The sequence below is a fragment of the Excalfactoria chinensis genome, chromosome 1, assembly GCF_039878825.1.
Source record: "Excalfactoria chinensis isolate bCotChi1 chromosome 1, bCotChi1.hap2, whole genome shotgun sequence".
In the NCBI taxonomy this organism is placed as follows: Eukaryota; Metazoa; Chordata; class Aves; order Galliformes; family Phasianidae; genus Excalfactoria; species Excalfactoria chinensis.
Window position 1 is genome coordinate 21,344,953 of NC_092825.1, and position 14,123 is coordinate 21,359,075.

Here is a 14,123-nt window from a genome sequence, read left to right on the forward strand (position 1 = left end):
TGCTTGGTTTGAGGTCTGGAATCAGAGACTATCACTGCTGTCCAGTTCTTCAAAACTGATGTAAAAGTGGTTTTGAGCAGTGGTTTATACTTAAAAACACATATGAAAACCGGCAGTTTTTCCCAATGTAGTTTTTCTTTCAAACCAATTTCATAAAAGTTCTGGCAACGGCTACGTCTGAGATCCCACAGTTTATGGAACGTTCTGCTTAACTTTGTATACATTTATGAGCTGATCTGGTTTTAGGTAATAAACTAGAAAAGTAGAACTATATAAAATGAATATTAAGAAACTGCAACATCGGAATAATAAAAGTTCAAACTCTGGCAACTGAAAGTGATAAGATACCTTATGAAAAGCTTATTTAACTTATATTCAATAATTAAGGACAGTAAGAAAAAAAGAGATATTTTTGGTATATATTAAAAACAAGTGGCAAAAAAAATAGAGAACAATGGCATATGATGGCAGACGTTTATAGTAAGCACTGGCATTTTGTGCTAGCAGATGCAGTTGCTACACTTACGTAGATTTTTAATGTTATGTAAATATATGTATTTTAAATCTAATTATTATAAACTTTTCCTATTGTGACTTCACAGCAGCTAGTTACTGCATTCCTAACCTTCACAAATGAGATTTTATGAAATCATAAATCTTATATATATAAACCGAAAAGAAGTAGCAGTAAAAACTGCAGTGAATCAATATTAGTTTGGAAGATAAGACTGTTTTCTATTCAGACTCTGAGGTGGTTTGTTTTTGTAAGGGAGCAGCACACAAGATAGCTTTCAGCATAACTTCAAGTATTCTGTTTCATGCTGCTTCAGCTAAGAGTCAGTCCTGGTTCTATCAGGTGGCCTTTCAGTATCTAAATGCAGGCTGTAAGAAAGATGGCAGACTTTACAACAGATTTTAACAGTCTGTTGTGATAAGACTAGGGGAAATGATTTCAAACTAAAAGAGGGAAATTTTACATCAGATATAAGAAAAAAAAGTTGTATTGCAATAGCAAGGGTAGTGAAGCACTGGAACAAGTTGCCCAAAGTGATGGTAGATACCCAGTACCTGGAGACCCTCAAGATGAGGCTGGATGGGGCTCTCAGTGCTCTGATATAACTGTGGATGTCCCTGTTCATTGCAGGGGAGTTGCACCGGATATCTTTAAGGGTCCCTTCTAACTCAAATAAATATATGATTCTATGAATCTGTGATTCTATGTGTAAGAAGAATGTTCACTGTTAGGAAAGGGATATTGCTTACTTATAAATTTTGAGTGGTATTGCACAAAAGTTGTGCTTTCCAGTTCCAGTTTAAATCTGTGACATGCATTAAAACTTTACAGTCACTTCTTCCTGGAAGCAATATATCCCAGCTCTAGGCTCATTAGACATCTCTTGGCAATGTTTTACTTTATAGCCAAAATGATTCCTCCCTTTTTTAAAGACTTATCCTTTGAGACTAGATCTCCTGAGTAGTTTCCATTTTTAACGTGTATTCTATTCGCAACAAGTCTTTAAATATATTTTATATTCAGCTCCACTTATATGGCAAGGTATTCAGAAGAAGCAGATTATATATCACAAGAAACAGTCTGTTTGCCCCAAAAGGACTCTTCTGTCAATTTTATTTGGGCTTTCTAATCAGGATTTTTGCACTCCAATATGGTAATATAGTCTGTGTTGTGTTTGTTCATCACTTGCTGTGTGATTAGAACATGCTGCCAGGTACAGTGATGACTACTTTGTGTATTCCCTTCATTTAACATTGAAAAAATATATATATTTCCCTATTTTTTTCATATCATCTGATGTATTCAGGCACATCATGGCATTCCTGCTGCTGTGCAATGATTGTTCATAGTCTGAGTCTGTGCAAGTTCACTGTTGTGAGAAGCTGCTCCTATCTATGAGAAGAAAAAGAAAGTGCATTTGTGTAGTGGAGATACAGGAATTTGAGTTTATTTTTCATTTATCTAATAAATAATTGAAAAAAATCTTTGTCGAATCCAAAGAATTGCTTAATCCAAAAGCAGCTTAAACTGAGCATAGGACTGCATACTCCAGTAGTCCAGTGGATTTCTCATATTTGTTAATGCACACTTGCACAAGTCTTCATGCATCCGTGACCTAAAGATGAATATCTGTCTGCCATTCTGCTCTGATGTGCGTTCTCACTAATCCAAAGGGATACCTCAATCATATTGGTTGTTGAATAATTATTATTTTAACAAAAGGCACTTCAGCCACATTTGTCCATGTCGATATTTAAGGTATTGATACATGTAAAAGTCCACCTTAACTCTGAAATTGATATTTTTTTTTTTATTTTCAGTATAGAATATAAATTAAAGTGGGTCCAAATGTTCTATTCTTTTACAAAAAGTTTTTCTTTTTTTTCTTTTTAATTAGATATTTCCTTTCACTTAGAATAAAACCCTGTTTTATTTTTAAATGTTTTTGATGGAAATAGTTCAGTGCATTTCACAGGCTACCTGACAGTAACATAAGTAGTGGTTGATTGCTGATAATAAATTCCTTAAACTAAAAATTGTCACAAACTAATTAATCTCATTCTAAAAATCCATAACAATTACAAGTGATTAGTTATAACTGTTGTGTGTAGTGTGGTGCACATGCAAAGAGAATATGAAACACCTCTTTTAACATCTGCTTTGGTGACGTGAATGAGTTGAGAAGACTAAGCACAAACCTTTTGCGTCCCCAGCTTCACAGTTCTTCAGCACTGTCTGTGAAATTGCAGAGAGGTATTCATGAGACAGAGGCTGCAAGCCACAGGACTCCTCTGGATGAATCTGAGAACCACAGTCCTGCATAAAAAATGAAAGGAGTGAAAATGACTGAGCTGCAACTAACCACACGGCTTTGAAATCCTCTGCAATGACACGTAAGGAACAGCAGTATTGGGGGTTTGTTCTGCTGTTCCATTCACACTTAGCTCTCTAATGTATTTCTTAACACAAAAATTTAGAATTCTTTTTTCCATTCCAACAGTGGTTTAGTAATAATCTCAATCCACAATCAGTGTACAAGACACTACATTTGCTAAAGATAAAAGAAAATGTATATGCAAGTAAGTCATTTCATTTCTATTTATCAAGCAATCTCTACTTATTTGCCCACAGCAATTTTGTCTGCATATCTGTGTACAAAAATCTGGAACATATTTAAGGAGATACAGGTGAATAAAGAAAGAAAAATCCATAAAAAGAGAGAGAAAAAAAAAAAAGAAAAATTGCAAGGCGATGTTTGAGCTAACAGAAATGTTACAAAAACTAGCTACAGCTGAAGAAGGATTTAATATAACTATAAACATAATCTTCTGCCTGGATCTTCAGGTGAGATGCATTCCATAGTAAACTTCAGACACTATCATTAGGGTAAAATAAATAATGATCATATAGAATCACAGAACTGTAGAATCATAGAATGGTTTGGGTTGGAAGGGACCTTTAAGAACACCTATTTCCAACCCCTGCTATAGACAGAGACACCTCACTCTAGACACGTTTTCTCACAGCTCCATCCAGCCTGGCCTTGAACGCCTCCAGGGAGGGGACATCCACAACCTCACTGGGCAACCTGTACCAGTGTCTCATCATCCTCACAGTAAAGAATTTCTTCCTAATATGTAGTGTAAACATACCCTTTTCCAGTTTAAAGCCATTTCCATTGGTACATGCCCTTATAAAAAATCCCTCCCCAGATTCCCTGTAGGCCTCCTTTTAGGTACTGGAAGGCCACTATGAGGTATCCCCAGAGCCTTCCCCAGGCTGAACAGCTCCAGCTCTCTCAGCCCGTCCCTGTAGGAGAGGTTCTCCAGCTCTCTGATAAATCTTTGTGGACCTCCTTTGGACCTGCTCTAACAGCTCAATGCTTATCTTGTGTTGGAAGCCCCATAATTATTTACAGTACTCTAGGTGGGGCCTCATGAGAACAGAGTAGAGAGGCAGAGTCACCTCCCTCTTCCTGCTGGCCCCACTTCTCTTGATGCTATACAGGACATGTCTGGCCTTCTGGGCTGCAAGCACACACTGTCAGCTCGTGTTGAGTCTTTCCTCAACTGACACCTCCAAATGCTTCTCCTCAGGGCTGCCCTCAAGCCATTCTCTGCCCAACCTCTTACTGTGCTTGGGATTGCCCCAGTCCAGATGCAGGACCTTGCACTTGGTCTTGCTGAACTTCATGAAGTTGGCATGGGCCCACCTCTCAAGCCTGCCCAGGTCCCACTGCATGGCATTCCTTCCCTCTAGCATGTCAACGGCACCACTCAGCTTGGTGTCATCTGCAAACTTGCTGAGGGTGCACTCAATGCTACTGTCCATGTCACCTACAAAGATGTTAAATAGCACCAGTGTCAGCACCAATCCCTGAGGAATGCCATTCATTATCGATTTCTATGGAGACACTGAGCCACACCAGTTCAAATTAGAGTTCACCAAGACACAGAATAAACATAGAAATACTTTATCTATTATTGGCTTTTCAAAAGCTTGAATATGATTCTATTCAGAAGATACTGGAGGTGCCAACTGCTCCCAAAAACTTCAAAGGAAATATTGAAGAGAATAGTGATTCCTGACCCAAAGTTTTAGCGTATGTAAGTTCTCACATTTTAAATAGTACCTTACATCACTGTTGTGCTTTACAAGCCATAACCTTCAAGCATCTACCGATGATATAAATAACATCACAGCGTTTGTGACATGGGACAGTTATTTTAGTAATTTTAGACAGCTACAGTATATATGGCTGCACAAATCACCAATTACAGCTTTCCTTTACTGTTTCTGAAGAGAAATAACAGTGATGTTTTGGATGCTTACTTTAGGACTAAAGTAATCGTATCCTAACAATGCCTTTCCCTCTTAAGTGTAAAAAGAGTTTAGAAGGACCCAGAGGCATATATCATCCAGTTATTTCAGATGAATCTCACTTAAAATTACTTTGTAAAGATACCCCTCCTCCATATTGCATTGCCCAGTTTTAAGATACTGTATGAAAAATGAAGACATGGTCCTTTCTGGCTGAAACTGAGTATTAGTAATGTTAACATTCAATAATTCAAGACTTGCTTTCTAAAGGAATTCCACATGCTTACTATTTCTAATTATTTACAAAACGAACTACACAAATGGAAACACACTTCTAATGGAATATACTCATTTCAAGAAACAGTATTCTTGAAACTGAAAACAAGAATAAAATTCAATTTCTTCAAAACAACAACAAAAAAAGATTTTTTTTCTTCACAGAAATAGGATTAATTACTATTTTTCTTTTCTAAAACAGTATTAAAATGGATAAGACACCTGTCACATACTATTATTCACTGTTTCTGATAGATGCTAGATCTAGGATGCTATTTCTAAATTGGACCAATGGGAAAATAGCAGTTATGTCCTAATATTGTCAAGATGAAATTTGGAGATATAATTAGTGCCCCTTATATTGTTGAAAATATGAATATATCCTGGATTTTAGTAAACACAAATGTGCCTTGATTATTTAATTAAAAAGTAGGCAAAATAGTTGCCTCCTATTTAATATAAATTCATTTGATTTTCTGATTAAAAAAAAAAATAGTAAAAAAAAAATCCTTCCATTGACTTCAAAGGACTTATGTCATCTCTGTGTACAAAATGCCAGATAAACAGAAAAATATCTGTGGGTCCTTTTGTATAATTGCTTTTTTTTTATGCTCTCCAATAATGCTCAATAACTAAAGAAAGCTGTTATGACAAAATGAATGGCACAGTGTCTTCTAGCATCAAACTGTGAGCTTGTCTTGGAGCCTCTGGGTCTGGACACCCTGGACAGATATTTGACAGTATTACTTCAACTAACATTAGCACCAGAAAGCTCCTACTTTGCAGTAAAACAATTTGCACAGGACCTCACAAGAAAGCCCCAGATTCCTGAATGAGCTGCTATTGCTCTCAACACAGTGCCATAAAATAATTTAACAGGAATTTTCTTGTTTACACCTCTGCACAGGGTGTGTGTTTAAGCAATCAAAAATTGACTTTAATTGCATTCCTTGGGAGATATCTGTAACAGAAGGTTCACATGGCTTGTTTATTAATAAATAGTAACACTCAATTTGCAAGTCACATTTTGTCACTGATTTATGTTGACTTGGTGTGTTTTCAAATCACACAAGCCACAAGTCCTAAAGGACAGTGCTTGTGCTTAATGTGTAATTCTAGGATCACTGAGAGACTGTGAATCCCTGAAAAAGCATTATTTCTTTCAGCTTCAGTTTTGTAGGATACCAACCCCTTATCATCACTGAGGCGCTAAATGTAATGGGCAAAACTAATCTGTGGCAGCCACAGATTCAATGCAGATGCACCACTGTACAGTGCATTAAGGGCTTTGCTAACAGCCTTCAGATTTTTTTAAGTTTTCTTGAGGTGCTGCAGTGACATGACATCCATGATCCAATGTTTACAAACGATCACTCATGGCAAAGATGAGAGCCAGACACAGAAACTTAGATGATAGTTCTTGCTGTATCAGTTCTCTCTTCTTTTTCAGATAGCAGACAAAAAGGCCCTGAAATGTCGGGACTAGAATCAATAGAAAACTTCCCCTGTATTACATACTTCAGTGCTTAGCTAGAATTCACTCTTAATGGGACTGGTTTGATGTTTTACCAGTAAATTTCTATTTCTACAGAAGATTTGCTGGTAACTAACAAATAAATGAAGAATAAAACCTTTTAATGTACATCTAGAAACCTTTCAATCAACATTAGTTGATACGTAGGGAGCATTTTTGAAGTCCATCTGCTGTGTGAAGAGAATTGTTTCTCTCCAGAGCACATTATAATGAACATGATTCTTCATAATGGGTAAATGTCTTTATAAGGAAATCATGGAGATTTTTGAGCATGATACTATAAAGTGTTCTCAAATAATTTTCTTGGAGCTGTCAGTGCCATATTTCATTTATTTCATTTATTTATAATTTAATAAGACTTGAAGAAAAAAGTCTGATTTTACAAAAATCTTGTTTAGCTTAGCATTCATTAATTGAAATATATATATATATATATACACACATATATATGTTAGAGAGGGAACCATAGCACAGTAAAGATGTCCACAGTCATGCAATTAATATAATGGAATGAATGTCATGTTTAAATACTACTGTAGCTGCAGTTATGCCTTATTTTAAGACACTGATCTTCAGTAGTAATAGATTTTTACTTGCTGTTGTACCTTTTTAGCACCTCTATTCTACTGAAGGAATAATCTCTCTGCAATCACAGTAATTGCCTACATATTAACACTGTAAGCTTTCTCCTAACTGGAAGGAATCAAAAGAAGAGAACATAAGAAGCCCATAACTTTTCTAAGAAAACCTGAATTAGAGACAAATAGTTCTACTCTGCTCTTTTTAATTGTCAGCACACCATATAAAGAAAAGGAAGTATATTTTAATGTTTTCAGCTGATATTACAAGACAGTTCTGCCTTTTATAAGACGAAGGTACAATTTTCAGAACCCTCCTGAAATAACCCATGCAAAGCTGTTGCTAAATCTCATTCACTGGTTTTTGGCAAAGAAGGGAGATTTGCCAATCCTTGTGCTCTGACTCTGCAGCCTTTGGTCAGCACATCAGCCTGGTCTTGCCTTATGATGCTGCTGGGGCTGCCACATTGCTTTTGACTTTGTTTACATTTGAAACATGACAGAACAAAGCTTGCTGTGAGAGAGATAATTTTAAATGCTTTTTCTGCTGGCCTTTGTAGGCTTGCTGACTTCACTTTATTTGATCTGGTTCTATTTAAACTGATCCAGTTCCTCATGAAATACTTTAATCTCTCCTCTTACTCCATCTTTTTCTACAACTTTACACACAACTAAAACTAGAAGTGATTAAAAATGATGCTATGGAAAGAATTCTAATAAAATTAGTCAAAGGGTGAGCTCATGAAACAGTGAAATTGTATCTTATTGCTAGGGAATAAATTGTGAGCAGATGGATTAGTTCCACTCTAACAACTTTATTAATATGGCAGTAACAAATGAAGGAACAGTTGGCATGTTGACTTCTATTCAGCTGTCTCCCTCTGTCCGGCTGCATTATTCAGTGATAAATGAACCCCCAAAGATTCAGAGATTTGGGCTGGTTCAGATCAGCACCCAGTATTAACTTCACTAAACTGAAACTCCTATGTGCACTAAAAAGGTCTAGAACACTCTGGCATGGAGGAAAGCAATCTTCTGAAAAGTTTCAGTTCACTTTCAGCTAGAAAACAATGACTTACTTTTCATCAAGCATTAAGACATATATGAAGATATTGCCTACATCAAAAGGAACAGAGAGAGGAGGATTAATGGGATGAACTCATGGGGTAGCAGGTTCATGTACTGCTGCTATATTTTGAAGGAAAGAAATTCCTGCCACTGTGTTTTTTGAGAAACCTAATGTGTTCCATCTGCAAAAATGGCATAATATTTCCCCATTAGCCCCAAAGGCACTGTCATGAAAAACACATTAAAAGACTATGAGGTGCTCAGTTCTGCAGGGATCTGGGAGAGGTCACAAAAGCACTTGAGATAAGAGGTTCGGGCACTCAGAGGGTTGGAACATGCAGTGCACAGACATCAGTAGGGGACTGGGAATGATATAAAAAGCTGAGATACTTGCCATATTGTCAAGGCATGGTGGAAACATCAGAGAAGAATTCGAAAAGCGGACAAAGCACAACCATAAGTCTAAACTGCTTTCAAGTTTTTACCAGTGCTATTCACATTGTGGCTATTATTACTTTGTCTGAAGAATACAAGTATACCATACATTACAGGATTTTTCTCTTAATCACAAACTTTTGCTCAGGAAGTTATTGGGGGGGAACATTATAACATGCTTTAATCAGTGATGGAAGAGTATCTTTAATATTTGCAAAAAAGCTTTTGAAAACCCCAGTAGGTCCCCATCTACAAAGACAATTGCTTCAAAGTAAATGCAGATTGTATGGACAAATACAAGTCATCTTGATACTGGAGCAGATGCAAAGTGGCTTCCTCTGCACTCAGAAGGCTAACCTCAGAGGAAGCTAAGAAACAGTTTTGAGAACTGAACACTGTTAGTAAAGAGAAAATGCTGCAAGTTTCAAACCCCTGTTTTCTTATCGCTTCATATGGGTGTAAATACAAAATAATCTTTTTAATGATGTCAGATAGAGATTGGTTATCTGCCTTCTTCCTCTAAAATAGCCCAACTTCTACATCTGTGGATCTTAGAAAAAAATATTAACAAAGTCTTCGAAGCTTTTCTCTTAATCTAATACACAGATGAATTGCAATTCTGAACAGTGCAGAGGTACAGCAGAATTTGTTGAAGTAAGACAGGTGAATATGAACTTCAAACTTCCTAAGAATAAAATACTGTAAGCATAACTTCTGGAAGACAGTTTTAACTGTGCCAAAAGACCGCTATTTTTTGGGGGGTGGGGGTGGGGTTGTTTTTTCTCCAATATTTAAAGCTAACAACTGCATGTTATCTTTTTCAACTATGCTTTCTTAGCAAGTGTGCTTTTTTCTAATGCAACTAAATGATATATTTTTTTTAAGCAGGAACAGTCATGATCACTAGCTTGTACGCTTGATAAACTAAAAACACAAAGCCAGAAAAAAAGGAATGAAAAGAATGCAGTGCTCCCTCCTCCCTCAAAATGAAGATAAAAGAGGAACAGCAGATAAAAAGAGGTATTTTGCTATTTTAGGTTCTACAGGATTTTACAGTGAGACTGTGGTTTCAATCTCTACATTTCAGGAGCTGCGTCAGTTTTGGATTCCCACTTAATCTTCCTCTTTCCCCTCTCTTTTCCCAGTGAAAGCTCTGAATTTGAACTGATTCAAATTTTTCCAAGTCCCATATCTGCATATGGAGAACAGTTTGAGAAAACCATGTGCTTTGACACTTTGAGAAGTAAATATGATGTGATAACCAAGGGAATTGTTAGGTATTTATGGTTTTCTCTCAATAACGTGCCAATGATCCCTGATGCTTTTCTATGGTAATTAGGTACAAAGCCTGCTATATTGTTAGCTGGAAAATCCCACTGTCTTTTGTGCCTATTTTTAAGGAGAATTTTGCTATACCCTTCCACACTAAAGGTATACAGCATTCGTGTTTCATATAGCAAAGAAATGTTTAGATATTATGCACAGGAGGCTGTTGGACACTAATCCCATCTCCTAGATTTTAGATCAGAACCTTTATATCATGATGAACAAAAGAAATCAGATTGAACAGGCATCACTACATTCATAAATTATGACAAGATGTGAGTGAGTTAAAAAGCACTTTTGTTCATTGCTGAATTCTGAAATAAAATTACTCAGACAGAGATAGCAATACATGTTAGCTAAGGATTCTGTCTAGTGAGTTATGTCTGCTAAAGCTACTGTTAAAGTTGCTTCTTACAGTAAGCAGGGCTTGAAGATTTGAATTCACTGTTTCAGAAAACAGCATTTCAAAAATACTTCTTTTCCACTTTTAGCACACAAACCCATAGATCTTGCAAAAGCATCTATTGACTTTATTTAGAGTTTATTTAGAGTATATTGTGGGGCATCCTGGAAGCAGAAATTTAGGATGTTTGGGACCAAGTCACAACTCTGGCTCTCAGTTTCTCTATCAGCTTGAGCAGATGACTTCGAGTTCTGACAGTACCCACGTCTGGAATGTATCTTCTCAAAACCCTCACTCAACTGACACCAGTCTTCTAAGTGCATATGTTTCTTCAGCTGGACATAGGCAAAATCAGCCACAGCTCTACAGAGTTATGCTACTCAACTCCGTTAGCTTCAAGAGAGTTCAAAAATCCTTTTGCTGATGGTGCTTATCTGATAGATATTCTCAGGACATGCCACTAGAACTGTGCCTTGCACAAAGCATTAATTTCCTTTCATATTACAGGTAGAACAGTGCCCTGTGACACAGGAAGCATAGTTTAGAGTCCCTCTTTTAGCTGATTTGCTGCAAAGATTTCCATTCCATCTCTCAGTGCCTTCCTACAATCAATGGACTATAGGCTGCTCTGAGCGGTGCAGTCTCTCAGGCTCTCCCAAGGAAGTTGTTTGCATTTGCTTTGTACATATAACTAAATACTGACTTGTAAAGAGTCTTGAATCAAATCCACCCACAGACTAGATGTGTGTAAAGAACATAGGGTGAAACTGGATGGCAGGAGCAACCAAGTTCTCTGTTATCTTTAGCTGAGAGTGGGCACTCAAATCCCTGAGAGAGCACGTAGCTGTATGAAGTGGAGGAAAGACACTCCTGTGTCCAAAAGTGGATGTGTAACTCTGAGGGAAAGGCATACTTAAGATACATTCCTTTTCCATATTATTTCCTGCTGGGCAATACATCTGAATCCATAATCACTGTACTCATTCTTGTAGATCTTATTTTTACAAGCCTATGTGTTCTATTTCAAAACTAAAAAATGATTGTATCCAGACATATTCATTGTTGTTTTCTCCTTCAGCTGTATCATTTGTTCTACTAAAAAACGTTAAACATTTCTCTACAAGTTTTACTTCACTAATGCTCCCTATACAACGCATTAAGGAATGTAGCTACACCACCTAGACATCTGATGTTTCACTAGGCCTCGGCATGCTTCAATCTTTCTCATCCCAACAGATTCCCCTGGTTCTCCTGGAACATTCCCCAGATGTGAAAAAGGTGTGCAATGCTGATACTTTCAGCCATGTATTAATGATAAATAGGAAGCTGGTGACTGCCAAACAGGATGCAAAACTGCTGCGCATCCAGTGCAACAGCAGAACTGATTACTATAACTTGAAATACACACCAGCCATGCATGGTCTGGGGAACACTGAAGAAGCCACTAACAGGCTCAGAAACACCAAGCGAAAGACTTCTGAATCTGTTTTCCCAGACAGTGCCAAAACCCCGTGAGTTCCTGCCTTTCATGTAAAGACAAAGTCTGCATATGTGTGGGGGCTTGACTCTAATGGAAAGCACACTTGTATCTGGGAGGCAACAAGAGGTATTTCCCCCACATGCCTACAGCCTGTGCTGATGCACATGTTCGAACAGCCCAAGCACATGGCCAGTTCAGTGCAGCCATGTGCTTTGATGTTGGCTGTCTTTTCTGGTATCACAGAAGAGCACAGAGGCCCAGATCTAGGCAGCAGCCATTCGAGTTGAGTCCCAAGAGCAGAATACCCTCCACTTAAAAATCAGTATCCCCAGTGAAAGGACCAGCGCTAATGATTTACCTGCTTAATATCTATTTTGTGCTGGAAAATATCACCAAGGTACATAGGCAGAGGGACAGCTAAGAGTGTCATGGGTCCAGACCTGAGCCTAGCAACATCCATTTGGTGGAAGGCCACCTGAAGGATGCCAAGGAGCAAAAGAACATGTGAAGCTGAGGTGCACTTATTGCAATGCCCCCATCCCTGGCAGGGTGATCCTTAGCACCTTATGCTTTCCTAGTGGCTCAGACAGAGGTGTCATAGTGGCTGGCAGCCCTGAAAACAGCAGCCTGACTGTTCTGTATCTGGATCTATTTTTAAAGAAACATTTGATAGAACACACACCTATCACAGTGCCTATATCAAAAAAAGCTTTTATGGCCAAATATCAGATCATAGTCATAGTGTCATAGTATCGTGTGAGTTGGAAGGGACCTTAGAGATCATCGAGTCCAACTCCCAGGTTTCGAGCCCCCTGTGTAGCGAAGCAGCACTTCTACCCCCTGCGCCACAGGGGGGATTCGAACCCGGGCCCTCCAGTGCCACTAGCAGCAGCTTATACCACTGTGCCACTGGGGGCACATCAGATCCTTTTCTTTCTAAGGTATTAAACTGCTTTTTAGGTGAGTCTAGCAACTGGTGCAAAGATGTTGAGAGGGTACATTTTTTGAAGGAGTATTTGTATGAATCATTCTGTGACAAATAAATATATTAAAATCTATTACTGGTGCATTTTTAGAGCCTTGTTGCATAAAGAAAGATGAAGGTTAAAACTAAGAAAGTGTAAATAACACGAGAGGAAATCTGTTCAAATATGCAGGATAAATGAACAATACTTGGCCTCCATTCCACACTATATATAACTCAAATTATTTATATTTAAAAGGTGCTCTATAAGCCTACAGTAATTCAGAATGGAAAACTGTAACTTTTACTCGGAATGTATGAAAGAGTGAGAAAATGTATAGATTTAAGAAGTTCTTTCCTCCCCTTTTTTTCCCCAAGAGTTAAAAGCTTCAGTAAAAATACAATACTATAAAGGATGTCTAACAGTTATCTTCATTCAAGACTAAAATTTCTTGGACAATGCACACAATAAAGTCTGTACCAAAACTGAATGGGTAAGTGTATTTATAGACAGTATCTGGTTATCACTTTTACTTCCCTTTTACTCCACTCTAAAAAGCATGAAACAAGGAAGAACTGATTTGCCTTTAAAGATCAATTCATATTTCATTGAAAAGAATCTCTGAGTTAGAATATTATCCTTGCTGTCTAATAGCTACATCCTACACTGAATTTTACATATCCCCAGATACTTATTTAACATACACAGCTGGGAGACAGGAGTAAGACAGGCAAGTCTGTTTTCCTAGAACACCTACAAATCTGTCCATGTAAGTAATTTATTTTCTAAACTATAATGGGGTCAAAACTGACCCTAATTAATTCACAGTGCACTTGCTGCTATCATCACAGAAGTGAATTTCATGGATTTTTATTAATCGTGATCTTTACAAAAGATACTGATTAAAGATTTGCCTTCTGGTGCACAGCAGACTGAAAGTGCAGCCTCCTTACAGCCTGATGGCTTACCAAACAGCAGACTGCATGCAGGTAGCTTTCACACATGGACAGAAACAGATTGCATGCAGTTAGTGCCAAACAAGCAGACTGAAGTTAGGACGCTCCCTGCTCCCTGCAGCAGCCTGCTCACAGTAATTTACTTCTGCATGTCCTTTTCATTCAAAGTAATCAAGCAGCCAGTAGTTGAACAAGGTCCTTCTTCACAAAAAAAACTACTAATTACTTCTGAAAACTGAAAGGTACTTGGTGACAATGTTTAATCTAC

General features: G+C 37.6%; 1 protein-coding gene across 2 annotated transcripts in view; it reads right to left on the minus strand.

The window, feature by feature from the left end:
- The window catches only part of CPED1 (cadherin like and PC-esterase domain containing 1), a 137,726-nt gene that overhangs the window by 20,920 nt on the left and 102,683 nt on the right, over positions 1–14,123 (minus strand). For both annotated transcript variants that reach the window (XM_072344264.1, XM_072344272.1), the window contains exon 18: positions 2,713–2,830. In XM_072344264.1, the coding sequence (XP_072200365.1) occupies positions 2,713–2,830 (118 nt within the window). The remainder of the gene's footprint in view (positions 1–2,712; positions 2,831–14,123) is intronic.